The sequence below is a fragment of the Anomaloglossus baeobatrachus genome, chromosome 9 (genome assembly GCF_048569485.1).
Source record: "Anomaloglossus baeobatrachus isolate aAnoBae1 chromosome 9, aAnoBae1.hap1, whole genome shotgun sequence".
Taxonomy (NCBI): Eukaryota; Metazoa; Chordata; class Amphibia; order Anura; family Aromobatidae; genus Anomaloglossus; species Anomaloglossus baeobatrachus.
The window spans coordinates 222,087,658-222,108,807 of NC_134361.1; the positions used below are offsets into that span (position 1 = coordinate 222,087,658).

Below are 21,150 nucleotides of genomic sequence, written 5' to 3' on the forward strand. Positions count from 1 at the left end.
CACCCGAGCATGGTAGTGCCCGCTCATCACTAGTTACCAGTACTGAGCACCCGAGCATGGTAGTGCTCGCTCATCACTAGTTACCAGTACTGAGCACCCGAGCATGGTAGTGCTCGCTCATCACTAGTTACCAGTACTGAGCACCCGAGCATGGTAGTGCCCACTCATCACTAGTTACCACTTCAGAGCACCCGAGCATGGTAGTGCCCACTCATCACTAGTTACCACTTCAGAGCACCCGAGCATGGTAGTGCACGCTCATCACTAGTTACCAGTACTGAGCACCCGACCATGGTAGTGCTCGCTCATCACTAGTTACCAGTACTGAGCAGCCGAGCATGGTAGTGCCCACTCATCACTAGTTACCACTTCAGAGCACCCGAGCATGGTAGTGCACGCTCATCACTAGTTACGAGTACAGAGCACCCGAGCATGGTAGTGCCTGCTCATCACTAGTTACCAGTACTGAGCACCCAAGCATGGTAGTGCCCGCTCATCACTAGTTACCAGTACTGAGCACCCGAGCATGGTGGTGCCCGCTCATCACTAGTTACCAGTACTGAGCACCCGAGCATGGTAGTGCCCGCTCATCATTAGTTACCAGTACTGAGCACCCGAGCATGGTAGTGCCCACTCATCACTAGGTACCAGTACTGAGCACCCGAGCATGGTAGTGCCCGCTCATCACTAGTTACCAGTACTGAGCACCCGAGCATGGTAGTGCTCGCTCATCACTGGTTACCAGTACTGAGCACCCGAGCATGGTAGTGCCCACTCATCACTAGGTACCAGTACTGAGCACCCGAGCATGGTAGTGCCCGCTCATCACTAGTTATGAGTACTGAGCACCTGAGCATGGTAGTGCCCGCTCATCACTAGTTACCAGTACAGAGCACCCGAGCATGGTAGTGCCCGCTCATCACTAGTTACCAGTACTGAGCACCCGAGCATGGTAGTGCCCGCTCATCACTAGTTACCAGTACTGAGCACCCGAGCATGGTAGTGCCCGCTCATCACTAGTTACCAGTACTGAGCACCCGAGCATGGTAGTGCCCGCTCATCACTAGTTATGAGTACTGAGTACCTGAGCATGGTAGTGCCCACTCATCACTAGTTACCAGTACAGAGCACCCGAGCATGGTAGTGCCCGCTCATCACTAGTTACCAGTACAGAGCACCCGAGCATGGTAGTGCCCGCTCATCACTAGTTACGAGTACTGAGCACCCGAGCATGGTAGTGCCCGCTCATCACTAGTTACGAGTACAGAGCACCCGAGCATGGTAGTGCCCGCTCATCACTAGTTACCAGTACAGAAGACCTGAGCATGGTAGTGCCCACTCATCACTAGTTACCATTACTGAACACCCGAGCATGGTAGTGCCCGCTCATCACTAGTTACCAGTACTGAGCACCCGAGCATGGTAGTGCCCGCTCATCACTAGTTACCAGTACTGAGCACCTGAGCATGGTAGTGCCCGCTCATCACTAGTTACCAGTACAGAGGACCTGAGCATGGTAGTGCCCACTCACCACTAGTTACCAGTACTGAGCACCCGAGCATGGTAGTGCCCGCTCATCACTAGTTACCAGTACTGAGCACCCGAGCATGGTAGTGCCCGCTCATCACTAGTTACCAGTACTGAGCACCCGAGCATGGTAGTGCCCGCTCATCACTAGTTACCAGTACAGAGGACCTGAGCATGGTAGTGCCCGCTCATCACTAGTTACCAGTACAGATGACCTGAGCATGGTAGTGCCTGCTCATCACTAGTTACCAGTACTGAGCACCTGAGCATGGTAGTGCCCGCTCATCACTACTGTTAACAGCTGAGGTATCAGTTTATGAGTGTCATTGTCACACAGTGGTGTTATACAGATAATAGGCCTGGGTTTAAAATTTATAAAAATAAGTAATAAGAAGGATAATAGGTTTCTCCCACGATGCTGACTACCACTCAGGCCTCACAGAGCAGGTTGGTCTGCGACAAGATGGCGCCGATGACGCAGACAGACACTATAGGAGAGCTTTCCCCCTAGTGACCGCGCGGGCTGATGACGTCAGCAGTTCCCCAGATCCTCCGGGCTGTAGCAGCGGCTGGTTGTGTTTTTCTCGGCTCGGTGTCGGTGCAGCTCGGGGTCCGGACATGGCGCAGTACAAGGGGGCGGCCAGCGAGGCCGGGAGAGCCATGCAGCTGATGAAGAAGCGGGAGAAGCAGCGGGAACAGCTGGAGCAGATGAAGCAGAAGATCGCGGAGGTGAGGAGCCCCGGCCGCGCTGTGCATGCTGGGGGTTGTAGTCCTGGTATTCCTGCAGGGTTTCACATCACGTTTCCATCCCTCTGCTTGCTGTCTGTGAATGGAAACGAGCTCATGCCCTTCCAGATATTGCCAATATGCACTTTCTGCCAGAAAAGTGCTGCAAAAATTCTCCTTTGTGTTTTTATTTCCCCTTGTAATGTTCATGATCTGTGTCCTGTAGTGAATGGAAACTTCTTGGCCATGGATGTGAATGGAGCCCTCATCCTGTCCACAGCTGAGGGTTTGGTACAATTGTTTGTGTCTTGTTTGGATATAAATGCTTGTTTCCTCCTCTCAGGAATAGTTGTGGGGGATTTCTGTCATTCACTGACAGCAAGCAGGCAGTTTAAAGGGAAACTAAACTTTAAAAAAATAATTGTGGTTTGTTGTAGCCACTGTGTGGTAGTTTTGATTAGTAAGGGTCCCGGTCCTGAGCGCCCCCTGGACCGTCAGATGAGGGGGTAGATGTCCTCATCTGACCTGGTCTGATGGGTCCGTACACGGCTGCACCAATTGTGATCATGCATCGCATAGCGGGACTGCGCGGTACAGCTGAGCTGTGCACAACATGCAGGGGGGAGGGGTACAATGAATAAATCCTTTAATTTCCATTCTATGTATTTTTCTTTTTTCCGCAGGAAAATGTGGTGAAAGCGAATATTAACAAGAAATTCTCTGCTCACTATGACGCTGTGGAGGCCGAGCTGAAGTCAAGTACTGTGGGTGAGTATGGACAGGGGCCGCGGGCGCCTGTCTTCCCCGTGGGGCCGCGGGCGCCTGTCTTCCCCGTGGGGCCGCGGGCGCCTGTCTTCCCCGTGGGGCCGCGGGCGCCTGTCTTCCCCGTGGGGCCGCGGGCGCCTGTCTTCCCCGTGGGGCCGCGGGCGCCTGTCTTCCCCGTGGGGCCGCGGGCGCCTGTCTTCCCCGTGGGGCCGCGGGCGCCTGTCTTCCCCGTGGGGCCGCGGGCGCCTGTCTTCCCCGTGGGGCCGCGGGCGCCTGTCTTCCCCGTGGGGCCGCGGGCGCCCGTCTTCCCGGGTCGCAGTATCAAACATACTGTTTTTTTTTTTTGCTGCTTGCTGTCAGTGAATGAAAACCTTGTAAACCTGTTCTGAGTGTACCTAGCAGTCAGAAATGTTGGAATGAGCAGTGCACCTATGTGACCAGGACTAATAATGGGGTGAGATGCTCTATTCACTGACAGCAAACAGAGATCTGCACCGTAGTGTCCCGTAATAGTCACATTTCCCCTAGTCCTTTTAGTTTCCAGCTGCTGCAGAACCTCCGGGGACGCCGGCCTGTGACCCTTCCTTCAATCCATCCTTTCAGACTTTCTCAAGATGTCCCCAATTATCCAGAATGTCTTATAATCTGGCGCCAGTCATTTCCAGTAGATGCCGGATTAAAGGGATTTTGCCGTATTTTTTTGTACCCCGTTTAATCAACACTTGTGTTTCTGTCCCCGCAGGTCTCGTCACCCTTAATGACATGAAAGCCAAACAGGAGGCTCTGGTGAAGGAGCGGGAGAAGCAGCTGGCCAAGAAGGAGCAGTTCAAGGATCTGCAGCTGTAAGAAGAAGACATAAGAAAGGGATAAAAAGAATGAGAGAGTCTATACAACAGCGCAGCCGGAGGGACTGAATCCGTCGGGGGGGCCGCAGGGACTGAATCCGCCGGGGGGGCCGCAGGGACTGAATCCGTCGGGGGGGCCGCAGGGACTGAATCCGTCGGGGGGGCCGCAGGGACTGAATCCGTCGGGGGGGCCGCAGGGACTGAATCCGTCGGGGGGGCCGCAGGGACTGAATCCGTCGGGGGGGGCCGCAGGGACTGAATCCGTCGGGGGGGCCGCAGGGACTGAATCCGTCGGGGGGGCCGCAGGGACTGAATCCGTCGGGGGGGCCGGAGGGACTGAATCCGTCGGGGGGGGGGGGGGCGGAGGGACTGAATCCGTCGGGGGGGGGGGGCGGAGGGACTGAATCCGTCGGGGGGGGGGGGCGGAGGGACTGAATCCGTCGGGGGGGGCCGGAGGGACTGAATCCGTCGGGGGGGGGGGGGGCGGAGGGACTGAATCCGTCGGGGGGGGCCGGAGGGACTGAATCCGTCGGGGGGGGGGGGCGGAGGGACTGAATCCGTCGGGGGGGCCGGAGGGACTGAATCCGTCGGGGGGGGGCCGGAGGGACTGAATCCGTCGGGGGGGGGGCCGGAGGGACTGAATCCGTCGGGGGGGGGCCGCAGGGACTGAATCCGTCGGGGGGGGCCGCAGGGACTGAATCCGTCGGGGGGGGCCGCAGGGACTGAATCCGTCGGGGGGGGGCCGGAGGGACTGAATCCGTCGGGGGGGCCGGAGGGACTGAATCCGTCGGGGGGGCGCAGGGGAACACAACTAAGTCTGTGTATTAGTACAATGCGAGTACAGGAGGGCGGCTCGACTGGTCGCATAATAATGGAGGACACCCAACTCCAGGGTGCGGGCGGTGAGATCAGGGGCCTCCGAGCCTGCAGGGGCCAGACATACACCGCTCTGGTATTATATATCAGTCCTCCGCTGTTCCCAAAATCAGAGAAGAGCCCTCCTATACGGAGGTTATATACCCAGATGTCTGACGCCGGCCGAAGCAGCCACATTGTGTTTTTGTGCTTTTGTTATCTCTCTCAAGAGCCATACATTTTTTTTATTGTTCAGTCAATATGGCCGTGCGTGGGCTTTGTTTTTTTGGCGTTTTTTTTGCGGGACGAGTTGAATCTTTGAGTGACACCATTCATTTTTTTTTTTTTTTTTTCTCCCCAAAATTGGGGGGGTGGGGGGGGGGAATGGGGCTGTGTCCCATAAGCCAAATGTAGCTTACTAGGGGGGCTCAGGTGCAGCGGAGCGGGGTCACAGGTTGCTGGCGGTAGCACGTGATGCTGCGGGCCCTGGTTCGGGAGGAGCAGGGGGGGTGTACTGATGGAGCGAGACACACACCATTGATCTCCAGGAGACTTCAGGAAAATGGCGCCAGAATCAGCGCATGCGCAAATTGAGAGACGCAGTGAATGACCCGCACTTTGGACACTGATCGTTCCTTCCCTATTTTCATAGGAAACTGGAAAAACAGAGGGAGCGAGAGAGGAAGAAAGAACAGAAGAGGAAAATCGCCAGCTTGTCCTTCAACATTGACGACGACAATGAGGAAGACGAGGAAGAGGATGACGATGACCTGGAGGAGGACGAGCTTGAAAAAGAAGGTAGGATCTGTAAATGATGCAGATATCTGACCATCGTGCCGCTAGGTCCGATAATCCAGAATATCTGATAATCTGGCACTAGAGGCGCTGTCATCAGTGCGATCGCTCTCCAGGCCTCCATGTAATGATTTCTCTCATATATACATTACTTTCAGAGCTGCCCAAGAAGAAGAAGAAGCTGGGGAAGAATCCCGATGTGGACACCAGCTTCCTGCCCGACAGAGATCGGGAGGTGAGAGGTGCCGCACTGACGCCATCAGTGGACGGAGGGTCGGTGATGCTGCGGTCTCAGAGGAGGGGGTGTCGCGGCTCAGGGGGGTCAATGGACGGAGAGTTGGTGATGCTGCGGGCTCGGAGGAGGGGGTGTCGCGGCTCAGGAGGGTCAATGGACGGAGGGTCGGGGATGCTGCGGTCTCAGAGGAGGAGGTGTCGCGGCTCAGGAGGGTCAATGGACGGAGAGTTGGTGATGCTGCGGGCTCGGAGGAGGGGGTGTCGCGGCTCAGGGGGGTCAATGGACGGAGAGTTGGTGATGCTGCGGGCTCAGAGGAGGGGGTGTCGCGGCTCAGGGGGGTCAATGGACGGAGAGTTGGTGATGCTGCGGGCTTGGAGGTTGCGGCTCAGGAGGGTCAGTGGACGGAGGGTCAGTGATGCTGCGGGCTCGGAGGAGGGGGTTTTGCGGCTTAGGAGGATCAGTGGACGGAGGGTCGGTGATGCTGTGGGCTCGGAGGTGGGCGGTGTTGCGGCTCAGGAGGGTCAGTGGACGGAGGCTTGGTGGTACTGCGGGCTTGGAGGTTGCGGCTCATGAAGGTCAATGGACGAAGGGTCGGGGATGCTGCGGGCTTAGAGGAGGGGGTTTCGCGGCTCAGGAGGGTCAGTGGACGGAGAGTTAGTGGTACTGCGGGCTTGGAGGTCGCGGCTAAGGAAGGTCAATGGACGGAGAGTTGGCGATGCTGCGGGCTCGGAGGTGGGGAGGTCGCGGCTCAGGAGGGTCAGTGGATGGACGGTTGGCAATGCTGCGGGCTCGGAGGAGGGGGTGTCACAGCTCAGTGATACTGCAGGCTCTGGTATCGCAGCGGCCGGCATTTACCTGCCGGCGATTGACGCGATGGACTTCAACAAAATGGCTGCGGAGGTGGCTCGAGCGCAGATTGGCCTCTGCGGCCATTTTTTTTTTAAGTCCATCGCATCAAGCAACAGCAACTCAATGGAGCCTGCAGTGCACCGGCAGATCAATGGCACCCACCGCGATACCCCCGGGCCCACAGTTATCGCTGATCCTCTGACGTGACACCACCCCCTCTTCTGAGCCCTCAGTATCGCCGACCCTGCCTCCTGTGCCCCCGCTCCACCACTGGCACCCCGGTAAGGCATATCCGGATTATAAGACGCACCCCTGTTTTTTCCCCAGATTTTGGGTGAAAAATATGAGCCTTATAATCCGGAAAGTACGATGGAGCGGAGATTGAGCCCTGCGTGGCTTGTGCTCGGGATCGCCAACAATCAGTAGCTTTCAATTATGGGAATATTCCTTTAAGAGACCACTATTTATCCCTTCCCCCTGTGGCCCAGGCTTCGCTGAGTACTCAGGGCGGCGTGCGCAGGGGTCCCGGACTGTGTCACCAGATAAACCAGTGACCCAATTAGTCTCCATTGCTCTTGCCACCGTCATTCTACACTGTGGTAGTCATAGGGTTAAACGCCCGGGATCGGAGGTTGCTCTGATCCCGGCCATTAAGGGGCTTCCTCCAGGGGGCGGCACTGACCCCCCTCACTATCGTGGCCTTGTGACTAGTCCCATTTTGTAACCCCCTCGCCCGTCTATCCATCCCCAGGAGGAGGAGAACCGTCTGCGAGAGGAGCTGAGACAGGAGTGGGAGCGCAAGCAGGAAAAGATCAAGAGTGAGTGCGAGTGCACAGCGCCACGAGACGTGGTTTTCGTGGATGTGGCACATTCACACCGGTCCCTTCTCTCCGCAGGTGAAGAAATAGAGATCACGTTCAGCTACTGGGACGGATCCGGACACCGCAGGACAGTGAAGGTGAGGGGGAATGGGACCAAGTTAAAGGGGTCGTCTACTACTCGGACAACCCTTCCTCAATCGCTATATATCCCCCATGTAGAATAATACCAGCGGTACTCATTAAAGGTGAGGGCACGTTCCAGCGATGTCGGGCCTGTTCTCCTGGATCGGCGCCGGCACTGGAATCCAGAATAGCTGCCATCATTTCACATGTGGGAAATACAGGGAATGAGGAGGGGTTATCCGAGTAGTAGACAGCCCCTTTAAGAGAAGTTAGGTCTTTGCCTTTAAAGGGATTTTCCATAATTTTATGATCAGTGGGGGACTCGGTGAACTTCAGCCATCGCTGTGCCGGAAACTGTGACACACGTCCATTCAAGTCAATGGGCCTGGCTACTTAGTCATGTGGCCGTGGCCCCTGTAACCCCTTCACGACCCATGGTGGATATATTCGTCATGGAGCGTGTGAGTTTAGTCCGTGGGCAGGCCACAGCGATCTTCGCATATATCAGCTGATTTCAACAGCTGACGTGCGCCTTCAAGTTACGAGTGGAATCGCTTTCCACCCGCAACTTTTAACCCCTTACATATCGCTGCCAAAATCTGGCAGCGAGATCTATATGTGCACGCCCCCACCGGAAGTTACGTGCGTGATCACGTGACTTCCAGTGGTTGCCATGGTAGCACAGGGTCTTGTGATGACGCCTGTAGCTAACATGAGTCACTTCCTCTCAATACCGGCATAGTGCCAGCACGGAGAGTAAAGCAGCGTATCTGCAGTTCTCAGCTCTGTAGCTGTGATCTGGAGATAGTGCAGAGCGATCGGATTGCTGATCGCTATAGCCCCCTAGGGGGGGGGGCTAGAAAAATAAAAAAAAGTGAGAAGTTTAAAAAAAAAACCTAAAAGTGCAAATCACCCCCCCCCCTTTCCCACCATTGAAAATTGAAGGGTTAAAAAATAAATAAATATACACATATTTGGTATCGCCGCGTTCAGAAATGCCCGATCTATCAAAATATAAAATCAATTAATCTGATTGGAATTTTTTTGCCGCTACCAGTTTACCAAATGCCAAAATCACGTTTTTTGGTCACCACAAGTTTTGCGCAAAATGCAATAACAGGCGATCAAAACGTAGCATCTGCGCAAAAATGGTACCGTTAAAAAGTCAGCTCGAGACACAAAAAATAAGCAGTCACTGAGCCATAGATCCCAAAAAATGAGAGCGCTACGTGTTTTGGAATATGGCGCAAAACGTGCACCACTTTTATTGGACAAGCTTGTGAATTTTTTTTAACCCTTTAGATACAACTAAACCTACACATGTTTGGTGTCTACAAACTCGCACCGACCTCAGGCATCGCACCCACACATCAGTTTTACCGTATAGTGAACACTGTGAATAAAACATCCCAAAAATTATTGTGCCATCACACTTTTTTTGCAGTTTTTCCACACTTGGAATTTTTTTGCTGTTTTCCAGTACACTATATGGTAAAACTTATGGTTTCTTTTAAAAGTACAACTCGTCCCGCAAAAAACAAGTCCTCATATGGCAAGACTGACGGAAAAAAAAAAAAGTTACGGCTCTCGGAAGAAGGGGAGCAAAAAACAAAAACGAAAAAACCGGAAAGTGCCCGGGGGCTGAAGGGGTTAAGTCTTTGCCTTAAAGGGATTTCTTTGTCGCTCCTAATTGGGAGACCCAGACAATTGGGTGTATAGCTACTGCCTCCGGAGGCCACACAAAGCATTACACTTAAAAGTGTAAGGCCCCTCCCCTTCTGCCTATACACCCCCCGTGGGATCACGGGTTCCTCAGTTTTCAAGCTTTGTGCGAAGGAGGCAGACATCCACGCATAGCTCCACTGTTTTAGTCAGCAGCAGCTGCTGACTGTCGGATGGAAGAAAAGAGGGCCCATATAGGGCCCCCAGCATGCTCCCTTCTCACCCCACTTTGTGTCGGCGGTGTTTGTTAAGGTTGAGGTACCCATTGCGGGTACAGAGGCTGGAGCCCACATGCTGCATCCTTCCCCATCCCCCTTTGGGCTCTGGGTGAAGTGGGATTTACCGGTCTCCAGGCACAGAGACCGTGCTCCGTCCACAGCCCCTGGGGAACCTGCTGGATACGGAGCTGAGTATCGTCAGGGACAGGGCCCTGCTACGCCAAGGTACTCTGTGTCCCCGTACGGACCGCGCACACACTGCAGCATTGCTGGGTGTGTTAGTGCGCCGGGGACAATAGCGCTGCTGCGCTTGTGCCACACTTCCACAGCTTGCTAAGGGAGTTAGTGTGTGGGGAACTGCCGCGCCGGCCCCTGCTGACAGTTTTTACTGCGACACGGCTGGGACTTGTGGTGCGCCGGGGACTTCCGCGCTGGCCGTGCAGAATTGTCGGCCGCGCTTTTTACTAGAGTCCCCGGCTTTTGCGGCCTAGTTCCGTTTCGTTCCCGCCCCCAGGCCTGCCAGTCAGGGGAAGGGCGGGACGCTATACAGAAAGTCAGCGCCGAGGGCTGGAATCTGCTTTACATACTCCAGCCCTCACATTGAGCACAGTGGGAAGCCAGTTTCCCGCACTTTGTCTGAGGCACGCCCACGGTCCGCCCCTCTTCACAGAACGCCGGCAGCCATTCCTGTGTGCAGTCTGAGCTGAAAAGGGGAGACAAGTTCTGGGACACCCAGGCACGGGATTCTGGCGACTACACACCCGCTCTTAGCGGGCGGTAAGCGGCACCCTCCGGTGCTGACCCCACTAGTGACGAAGTGTTCAATTGTATTTTTATGCTTGCATGCTATACATTGCACTAAACGGTCGCTGGTGATTCTTGGCTATAACCCTCCTGGATTGCTCTGTGGAGAATACAGCATGTCGTCCGCAAAAAACAGGGGTGCCAAGGCACAGGCTTTCTATGCTGCTTGCACCGCTTGTGAGGCTGTTCTACCGGCAGGTTCCACTGACCCCCATTGTGTGCAGTGCTCGGTCCCTGTGCTCCCTGCTCGGCCGGGGCCTCTGCTGGAGGTGTCCCAGGGAGATCCACCTGTGAATACTGTCCAGGTGACGGGGACAGAGTTTGCAATTTTTGCGGATAGATTATCTGTGACTATGTCTCAGATTCTAGAAACTTTGCAGTCTAGACCAGTAACTCAGACATGGGCGCTGTTGATTCATTGCTCCCTGGCCCCCCTCAGTTGGAACAGCTCCGGGGGTGTCCCACGCATCCCAGGGTGATGGCTCTGACACGGACGACAGTCCCAGACAGCCTAAGAGAGCTCGCTATGAGCGGCCCTCTACATCATCACACTGGTCAGGGTCCCAGCAGGAGGACTCTCTGTATGATGAGGCGGAGGTAGCTGATCAGGATTCTGATCCTGAGACCGCTCTCAATCTGGATACTCCTGATGGTGACTGTCACAAACCACCGGGGGGGTCACTCAGAAATCCCCCGCGCTGGCTACCAGTACGTCACAATCGGGGGGTAACAAGTGGGGGGTCACCCCTCCTTTATACCTCCCGACCGACAGAGCACGTGATGCGCTCTCTAGCGCCCCCCTTATAGTCAGGCCAATTATGGAATTGCCCGACAATAAGCAAGGAGGCCGCTATACTACTTATGCCGATTATTGAAGGGTCCCCGGTGAGAGTAGGGTATATATTCCCCCGACCTCCGCGGGCGGAATATATAAAATCTCCCCGAATCTCACTGGCCTCCCCACAATAATCCTTGGCACAAACTCGCTGCCACCAACCGCTTCACGGTAACTATTAGCCGAACACACAGACGTGGGATTCAAGATCGAGATAACAGAACAGCCCAAGATTAATTATATAATTTAATCAGCCTAAAGCCACACTAGAAAATACAATATATACAATAGGGAATCTACAGAATATACATATGTCAGAGTACAGTTACAGATAAAGCATGGTTTACAAACAGGTATGCAATTCAATCAGTTACCTTGTGCGTCTGGCCACAGGGGGGCGCTGTAGACCAGGTTTCTAGGAACTCCCACAGATGTTTCCTGCACGTGACCCCCAGCGAAAGAACACTGGAAAATGGCCGAAGTAGGGTTATCAACCTGGGCAAATCCAGGTCCCCTCCTACCTTCGTGACCTCAGAGGGAGCACTGCTCCACCCCTGGCTGGAGTTATGGACAAAATCCACAACATGGAATATGGCCATAACTTGGCCTGGGAGCGTCGTAGGCGGACGCCAATGCTCTCATTGTGACAGTTATGAATTTAGCTACAGAATGAGAGGTTTCATGACTTGTCTACTGGTTCCACATTGGCTGATATCACGCCTGGGGTATCACGCCTGGGGTATTTCCCAAGCTCCCGCTCCCATAAAAAAGGTGTGCCAGCATCGTCCGCATGCGAAAACACCATTTTTATGGTTGCCGTATTTATCGGAAATATGGCTTGCGAGATATGAACCATTTTTTACTGGAGTCGTTCTGTCTGGCTAGTTCCAGAGCCTTATAATGAGATACAACTCTTGTTACAGGGTGACGGCAGGGAGTCATCCTGTGTCCTTTGTTCCCACATCACCTAATTTCCATATCACAGGAGATGGCCATGGGATGGGTTGCTAAACAAGTTGTGTGAAGGAAAGGGGGGGTGACACCAGGAGAGGGCTTCCTGACATAACTTGAATATCATGATTTATCGTCATATCTCCGGATTTACCTCACACCTCCCCCCTTTTGAGGGCGCTAGGGGGCAGCACACTCCGGTGTTCCCCCGTGCGCCCGTCCGCGACCTCTCCTTGTCGGGACAGCCCGTCTGCGTTACCGTGGTCACGGCCCCTTTTGTGGCGAATGGTGAAGTTGTATTGCTGGAGCGCAAGGCTCCATCGCAACAGTCGCCCATTCGTCCCAGAGACGGTGTGCAACCAGCTGAGGGGGTTGTGGTCCGTCTCCACGATGAAGTGGCGCCCGTATAGATAGGGTTGCAGACGCTGCAGGGCCCACACTATGGCCAGGCACTCCTTCTCCATTGTGGAATAGGCCACTTCCCTCGGTAACAGCTTCCTGCTCAGGTACAAGACTGGGTGCTCTTGGCTCGCAGAGTCCACCTGGCTGAGCACCGCACCGAGGCCGAAGTCACTGGCGTCGGTCTGTACTACAAACGGCCGCGTGAAGTCGGCTGCCTGTAGCACGGGCGGGCTGGACAGGGCGTCCTTTAGGGCCCGGAAGGCTGTCTCGCAGTCCATTGTCCAATCGACTGCAGAGGGCAGCTTCTTCTTGGTGAGGTCCGTCAGGGGCTTTGCCAGGCTACTATAGCATGGAACAAACCTCCTATAGTACCCAGCGGTCCCCAAGAAGGACATCACCTGCTTCTTGGTCCTGGGGGTGGGCCAGGATGCGATGGCCTCCACTTTCTCAGGCTCGGGCTTCAGTGTTCCCCCGCCTACCCGGTGACCGAGGTACTGGACCTCGCTCATGGCCAGCTGACACTTGCCCGGCTTGATGGTCAAACCTGCCCGGTGGACCCGCCTGAGCACCTGTGCTAGATGCTCTAGGTGATCTTCCCAGGTGGGACTGAAGACGGCAATGTCATCCAGGTACGCGGCCGCGTACCCTTCAAGTCCCTTGAGCAGGGTGTTGACCATCCGCTGGAAAGTGGCAGGGGCATTCCTCATCCCGAATGGCATCACCGTGGACTCGTACAGTCCAAATGGGGTAATAAAGGCAGAGCGTTCCCTGGCCTTGCGAGTCAGGGGGATCTGCCAATATCCCCGGCTCAGGTCCATGATGGTCAGGTACTGAGCCCCGGCCAACTGATCGAGCAGGTCATCGATGCGTGGCATTGGGTACGCATCGGCGACCGTGACAGCATTGAGCCCCCTGTAGTCCACGCAGAACCGAGTGGTTCGGTCCTTCTTAGGGACGAGGACTACAGGCGAGGCCCAAGCGCTGTTGGATGCCTGGATCACCCCCAGCTTCAGCATCTCGTCAATCTCCTGGCGCATGTGTTGCTGCACCTCCAGGGAGACCCGATATGCTGAACGCCGGATCGGGGGATGATCCCCAGTGTCCACGTGATGGACAGCCAAGTCAGTCCTTCCGGGCTGGTTGGTAAACAACCCCCGGAAGGGGTGTAGGGTGGCCCACAGCTGGGACCGTTGGTCCTCCAAGAGCTGGTGGCCAACCTCCACATCCTCAATGGATCCGCCTGCCCTAACCTGGGCTAGCATATCCAAGAGGGTTTCCGCTTCTCCCTCCTCGGGCAGGTTGCACACGGGGAGCGCACATGCCTCCCGCTCATGATGTGCCTTCATCATGTTCACATGGAAGGGCTTCCGCCTTCCACGGGCAGGGTCCAGGGTGACCAGGTACGTCACAGGGTTGAGCTGCTGGTACACGAGGTATGGGCCTTCCCAGGCTGCCTGAAGCTTGTCCTGTGGTACGGGGACCAGTACCCACACCTTTTGACCCACTTGGTAGGTCCTCTCACAAGCGTTCTGGTCGTACCAACGCTTCTGATCGGCCTGGGCTTGAGCCATATTGTCGTGTACCAGTTGCGTCAAGGCCTGCATTTTGTCCCGGAAGCGCATGACATACTCGATAACCGACACTCCAGGGGTGGCCAAATCCCCTTCCCAAGCCTCTTTCACCAGAGCCAGGGGGCCCCGCACACGTCGCCCGTACAGGAGCTCAAACGGTGAGAATCCTGTTGAGGCCTGTGGAACCTCCCGGTAAGCAAATAACAGGTGTGGGAGATACCGCTCCCAGTCACGCCCATGGGAGTCGACCAACATCTTAAGCATCTGCTTTAAGGTGCCATTGAACCGCTCGCACAGGCCATTAGTCTGTGGATGGTACGGGCTGGCCACCAGATGTCGCACCTGGACTTGCTTACAGAGGGCCTCCATCAGCTGGGACATGAATTGGGTCCCCCGGTCAGTGAGCATTTCCTGGGGAAAACCCACTCGGGAGAAAATCTCCAGCAATGCGGTGGCCACCTTGTCAGCCCGAATGGACGACAAGGCCACTGCTTCTGGGTACCGGGTGGCATAGTCCACTACCGTCAGTATGAAGCGTTTCCCGGAGCTGCTGGGGATGGCCAGCGGGCCGACCAGATCCACAGCCACCCTCCTGAAAGGCTCATCGATGATGGGCAGAGATACCAGTGGGGCTTTGGGGCGTGGCCCCGCCTTCCCCACTCTCTGACAGGTTTCACACGAACGGCAGTAGGCAGCCACATCGGCCCCCATTTTTGGCCAGTAGAAATGCTGGTTTAACCTGGCCTTGGTCTTAGCGATCCCTAGGTGTCCGGCCATCGGAATCTCATGTGCGATCCGCAACAACTCCGTCCGGAACGGATAGGGTACCACCAACTGTCGGTCCCTGGGCCACGCCTCCGGTGAACCCTGCTGGACCGTGGCCCGGTACAGCCGTCCTTGGTCCCAGACCACTCGCTCCGGGTCCGAGTCCGAGGGAGGCTGGGCCGCCTGCTCCTTAAGAGCTTTCAGGCTGTCGTCGGCTTCTAACGCTGCCTGAAACCCCTGACTAGATGTGGCCAGAATCGACGAGACTGTCACATCTTCGGTCAGTACCCCGGGACCTGTGTCCTGGCCTCCACCTGACTCGGCTGCCACTTGGTCAGAAGGGGAAGAGCTATCGGACCTCCGGGAGGCCCCTTGGCTTCCAGCACTCCCACTGCGGGTGACAGCGGCCACAGCCGCTGCGACCGTGGGTCGTGCCTGCTCCTCCTCCGTTCCTGACCAAGTCGCCGGTTCAGGCAGACCGACCTGGCTTCCTGACACCCCGGTTGTGGGGGAACCATGCACCGAGATCTTACCTGGGAGCACTTCCGCTCCTGGACCGGCCCCAATCTCACCTGCCTGTTCCCCTCCTGCAGCAACAGAACCCCGCTGTGAAATCTCTGGGGACCCCACACTTGCTGTGGTAGCCCCCACCCCACACACTGGTCCTCCCCCTGCAGCACCCTGCTCTCTGCTTATCCCTGCAGAGGGCAACAGATCCCAGCTCACAGGCTGATTACTTGTAGAGGCATTGTCACACCTTTCTCTGACCCCCTCCCCTGTCACAGCTGCAGCTGTGTGTGTGTCTATGGTGTCTATGCAAGCAGAAATATCAGAGTTCACTCCCTCCTCCCTTACATCATTCATAGATAACACATTAACATTGTCCGGAGGCACGTCAGTACTGGCTGAAGGTTCAGCCCTTGGGGGGGGCCCAAACTTGGAGGTTATCTGCCCCAAATCTGTCCCAAGTAGCACGTTTGCAGGGATCCGATCAGTTACCCCCACCTCCCTCACCCCTCGCCCTGCGCCCCAGTCCACATAAATGTCAGCAACAGGCAGCGCCGGGTCAATGCCTCCAATCCCGGAGACAGCGAGGGTTTTTCCAGGGATCAAGTCTTGGGGGGACACCATCTCAGGCCGCACCAGAGTCACCTCCGAGGCGCTGTCTCGCAGTCCTATGGTCACAGACCGGCCGACGGTGACAGGTTGGAAGCTGTCCAGGGACCTACCACCACCCCCACCCACACAATACACCTTGGGCGGCCCTTGGGACGGGGACGGAGCCGGGGCCTTGGGACGCTGAGGGCACATGGCCTTGAAGTGTCCAGGTAGGTTGCACTGGTGGCACCGTCTTGGTTCTGCCACGGGCCTGGAGAGGGGAGTTGAGGGGGACACCCCCTGCAGTCTAGGGGCAGGTGGGGCAGTCGCAGAATTCATCTTACCCCCTCTCCAGGTGCTGCTGGTGGCTGCTCTCCTGGCTTCAGGAGCCCGATTGTTGGTGTAGTCATCGGCCAGGGCAGCTGTAGCCGTGGACCCCTTTGGCTTCTGGTCTCGGATGAACTGGCGGAGATCCTCAGGGCAGTTCCACAAGAGTTGCTCCGTGATGAACAAGTCCAGGATCTCCGGTCCGGTGGAAAGCTGCAGGCCTTGGGTCCAGTGGTCGGCAGCTCGGGCAAGTGCCCGCCTGTGGTCAGCCCAGGAGTCCTTTGGTCCCTTCTGTAGGCTCCGGAACTTCTTGCGGTAGGACTCTGGGGTGAGGTTGTACTGTTGGATCAGGGCCCGCTTGATGGTGTCGTAGCCCTGATCTGCCTCAGCAGGCAAGTCCCCAAGGATATCCAGGGCCTTACCCCTTAAACGGGGGGTCAGGTATTTGGCCCACTGCTCCTTGTCCAGATGGTGCTGCAAGCAAGTCCGTTCAAAAGCAGTCAAGAAAGAGTCCAAGTCTCCATCCTTCTCCAGCACTGGGAAGTCCTCAACACGGACCTTTGGAAGTTTGGTGTCTTGAAGGTCACGTGTGGCTGATGAGGGCCGGAGCTGAGCTAGCTGCAGCTGGTGGTCACGGTCTGCCTGTTGCCGTCGCTCCGCAGCCTCACGCTCTGCCTGGCGCTCTTCACGCGCTGCCTGCCGCTCTGCCCTGCGCTCTGCCAGGAGTTCCTTGTAGCCCTCCTGGTCTCCAGCCTGGAGAAGGGCCATAGCCATTTGAAGAAGGCTATCCGAGCCTCCCAGGCTCGGTGGAATGGCACGTGGTGATCTGCGGCCCGCTGCGGAGCCTGGTGATTCACTGTCCATTGCAGAGCGGAGGGCTGGCATCTGGCTCGTTGAGGACCCTTGGGCGAGCTCCTCCTCATTTTGTCCAGCAGTGCCAGGTTGTGCGATGTCCTCTGCAGAGCTGTTCTCTGGCGTCGGGCTCTTGGAGGGCTCGTGGACAACCTCCTCATCGTCTCTGGCCTGAGCATCGGCCATTCCTTTGGCTTTGCTCCTGGTGCTCTCAGCCATTCTTGCAGACTTTGGTCACTGACACAGAACTGACACCTGATGCCTCCACACACCTTACAGTATCTGCACTCTGACACTCTAGTGTTGAGCTAGTCTGAAGACCCCAGCAGCCACAGCTGCTGCAGGCAGTCTTTAGTGTCTGGGAGTATGGGTCTCTGTGAGGCAAATCCCGGGATATGAAGATGAATTATGACTCCAGTCATAATCCCTCATCACTCCCTGGCAGTGCCCCCTCCCTTCTTGTTCTCAGTGTTCCACTTACACCTCCATGGCCATGTCCTGTGATATGGAAATTAGGTGGCTTAGGGACAATGGACACAGGATGACTCCCTGCCGTGACCCTGTAGTGGGGGCTGCTAGCTAGTTAGCAAGGCTATGGAAATAGCCAGACAGAACGACTCCAGTAAAAAATGGTTCATATCTCGCAAGCCATATTTCCGATAAATATGGCAACCATAAAAATGGTGTCTCCGCATGCGGACGATGCCGGCACACCCTTTTTATGGGAGCAGGACATTGGGAAATGCCCCAGGCGTGATATCAGCCAATGGGGAACTGGCAGACAGGTCATGAGTCCCCTCGTTCTGTAGCTAAATTCATAACTGTCACAATGAGAGCATTGGCGTCCGCCTACGACGCTCCCAGGCAAAGTTATGGCCCATATTCCATGTTGTGGATTGTCCATAACTCAAGCCAGGGGTGGAGCAGTGCTTCCTGTGAGGTCACGAAGGTAGGAGGGGACCTGGATTTGTCCAGGTTGATAACCCTACTTCGGCCATTTTCCAGTGTTCTTTCGCTGGGGGCACGTGTAGGAAACATCTGTGGGAAGGATCCTAGAAACCTGGCCTACAGCGCCCCCCTGTGGCCAGACGCAACAAGGTAACTGCTGGAACTGTGTATGCCTGTTTGTAACCCATGCTTTGATTGTAACTGTACTCTGACATATGTATATTCTGTAGATTCCCTATTGTATATATTGTAGTTTCTAGTGTGCTTTAGGCTGATTAAATTATATAATTAATCTTGGGCTGTTCTGTTATCTCGATCTTGAATCCCACGTCTGTGTGTTCGGCTAATAGTTACCGTAAATCGGTTGGTGGCAGCGAGTTGTGCCAAGGATTATTGTGGGGAGGCCAGTGAGATTCGGGGAGATTTTATATATTCCGCCCGCGGAGGTCGGGGGAATATATACCTTACTCTCACCGGGGACCCTTCAATAATCGGCATAAGTAGTATAGCGGCCTCCTTGCTTATTGTCGGGCAATTCCATAATTGGCCTGACTATAAGAGGGGCGCTAGAGAGCGCGTCACGTGCTCTGTCTGTCGGTCGGGAGGTATAAAGGAGGGGTGACCCCCCCACTTGTTACCCCCCGATTGTGACGTACTGGTAGCCAGCGCGGGGGATTTCTGAGTGACCCCCCCGGTGGTTTGTGACATATTGGTGGCATAGCGGTGGGATCGAGATAATAGTGTGTGTGAGTGTGAGACCCATACTCCCAGACACTAAAGACTGCCTGCAGCAGCTGTGGCTGCTGGGGTCTTCAGACTAGCTCAACACTAGTGTCAGAGTGCAGATACTGTAAGGTGTGTGGAGGCATCAGGTGTCAGTTCTGTGTCAGTGACCAAAAGTCTGCAAGAATGGCTGATGGCACCAGGAGCAGAGCTATGCAACTGGCCAATGCTAAGGCAGGAGCCGAAGAGAGGGAGGACGGTGCTGTGGACAGCAATGAGGAGGTTGCCCACGAGTCCTCCAGGAGCTCGACGCCAGAAAACCGTTTTGCCGAGGACATTGCACAACCTGGCAATTATGGACAAGATGAGGAGCAGCTCACCCAAGGTTCCTCAACGAGCCAGATGCCAGCCCTCCGCTCTGAAAGGGACAGTGAATCGCCTAGCTCTGCAGCGTGCCGCAGATCACCACGTGCCATTCCACCGAGCCTGGGAGGCTCGGATAGCCTTCTTCAAATGGCTATGGCCCTTCTCCAGGCTGGAGACCAGAAGGGCTACAAGGAACTCCTGGCAGAGCGCAGGGCAGAGCGGCAGGCAGCGCGTGACGCTGAGGCTGCGGAGCGGCACGCAGAGCGTGAGGCTGCGGAGCGAGAGCGGCAGGCAGCGCGTGAAGAGCGAGAGCGAGAGCGACAGGCAGACCGTGACTACCAGCTGCAGCTAGCTCAGCTCCGGCCCTCATCAGCCACATGTGACCTTCGAGACACCAAACTTCCAAAGGTCCGTGTTGAGGACTTCCCAGTGCTGGAGAAGGATGGAGACTTGGACTCTTTCTTGACTGCTTTTGAACGGACTTGCTTGCAGCACCATCTGGACAAGGACCAGTGGGCCAAATACCTGACCCCCCGTTTAAGGGGTAAGGCCCTGGATATCCTTGGGGACTTGCCTGCTGAGGCAGATCAGGGCTACGACACCATCAAGCGGGCCCTGATCCAACAGTACAACCTCACCCCAGAGTCCTACCGCAAGAAGTTCCGGAGCCTACAGAAGGGACCAAAGGACTCCTGGGCTGACCACAGGCGGGCACTTGCCCGAGCTGCCGACCACTGGACCCAAGGCCTGCAACTTTCCACCGGACCGGAGATCCTGGACTTGTTCATCACGGAGAAACTCTTGTGGAACTGCCCTGAGGATCTCCGCCAGTTCATCCGAGACCAGAAGCCAAAGGGGTCCACGGCTACAGCTGCCCTGGCCGATGACTACACCAACAATCGGGCTCCTGAAGCCAGGAGAGCAGCCACCAGCAGCACCTGGAGAGGGGGTAAGATGAACTCTGCGACTGCCCCACCTGCCCCTAGACTGCAGGGGGTGTCCCCCTCAACTCCCCTCTCCAGGCCCGTGGCAGAACCAAGACGGTGCCACCAGTGCAACCTACCTGGACACTTCAAGGCCATGTGCCCTCAGCGTCCCAAGGCCCCGGCTCCGTCCCCGTCCCAAGGGCCGCCCAAGGTGTATTGTGTGGGTGGGGGTGGTGGTAGGTCCCTGGACAGCTTCCAACCTGTCACCGTCGGCCGGTCTGTGACCATAGGACTGCGAGACAGCGCCTCGGAGGTGACTCTGGTGCGGCCTGAGATGGTGTCCCCCCAAGACTTGATCCCTGGAAAAACCCTCGCTGTCTCCGGGATTGGAGGCATTGACCCGGCGCTGCCTGTTGCTGACATTTATGTGGACTGGGGCGCAGGGCGAGGGGTGAGGGAGGTGGGGGTAACTGATCGGATCCCTGCAAACGTGCTACTTGGGACAGATTTGGGGCAGATAACCTCCCAGTTTGGGCCCCCCCCAAGGGCTGAACCTTCAGCCCGTACTGACATGCCTCCGGACAATGTTAATGTGTTATCCATGAATGATGTAAGGGAGGAGGGAGTGAACTCTGATATTTCTGCTTGCATAGACACCATAGACACACACACAGCTGCAGCTGTGACCGGGGAGGGGGTCAGAGAAAGGTGTGACAATGCCTCTACAAGTAACCAGCCTGTGAGCTGGGATCTGCTGCCCTCTGCAGGGATAAGCAGAGAGCAGGGTGCTGCAGGGGGAGGACCAGTGTGTGGGGTGGGGGCTACCACAGCAAATGTGGGGTCCCCAGAGATTTCACAGCGGGGTTCTGTTGCTGCAGGAGGGGAACAGGCAGGTGAGATTGGGGCCGGTCCAGGAGCGGAAGTGCTCCCAGGTAAGATCTCGGTGCATGGTTCCCCCACAACCGGGGTGTCAGGAAGCCAGGTAGGTCTGCCTGAACCGGCGACTTGGTCAGGAACGGAGGAGGAGCAGGCACGACCCACGGTCGCAGCGGCTGTGGCCGCTGTCACCCGCAGTGGGAGTGCTGGAAGCCAAGGGGCCTC

General features: G+C 56.2%; 1 protein-coding gene across 1 annotated transcript in view; it reads left to right on the forward strand.

Moving 5' to 3' along the window:
• Nucleotides 1-2,053: 2,053 nt before the first annotated feature.
• The window catches only part of FAM50A (family with sequence similarity 50 member A), a 39,915-nt gene continuing 20,818 nt past the window's right edge, over nucleotides 2,054-21,150 (forward strand). The window contains exons 1-7 of the mRNA XM_075324608.1: nucleotides 2,054-2,256; nucleotides 2,937-3,021; nucleotides 3,761-3,860; nucleotides 5,371-5,516; nucleotides 5,672-5,748; nucleotides 7,349-7,415; nucleotides 7,494-7,555. Coding sequence (XP_075180723.1) covers nucleotides 2,146-2,256; nucleotides 2,937-3,021; nucleotides 3,761-3,860; nucleotides 5,371-5,516; nucleotides 5,672-5,748; nucleotides 7,349-7,415; nucleotides 7,494-7,555 — 648 coding nt within the window. The 5' untranslated portion in view covers nucleotides 2,054-2,145. The remainder of the gene's footprint in view (nucleotides 2,257-2,936; nucleotides 3,022-3,760; nucleotides 3,861-5,370; nucleotides 5,517-5,671; nucleotides 5,749-7,348; nucleotides 7,416-7,493; nucleotides 7,556-21,150) is intronic.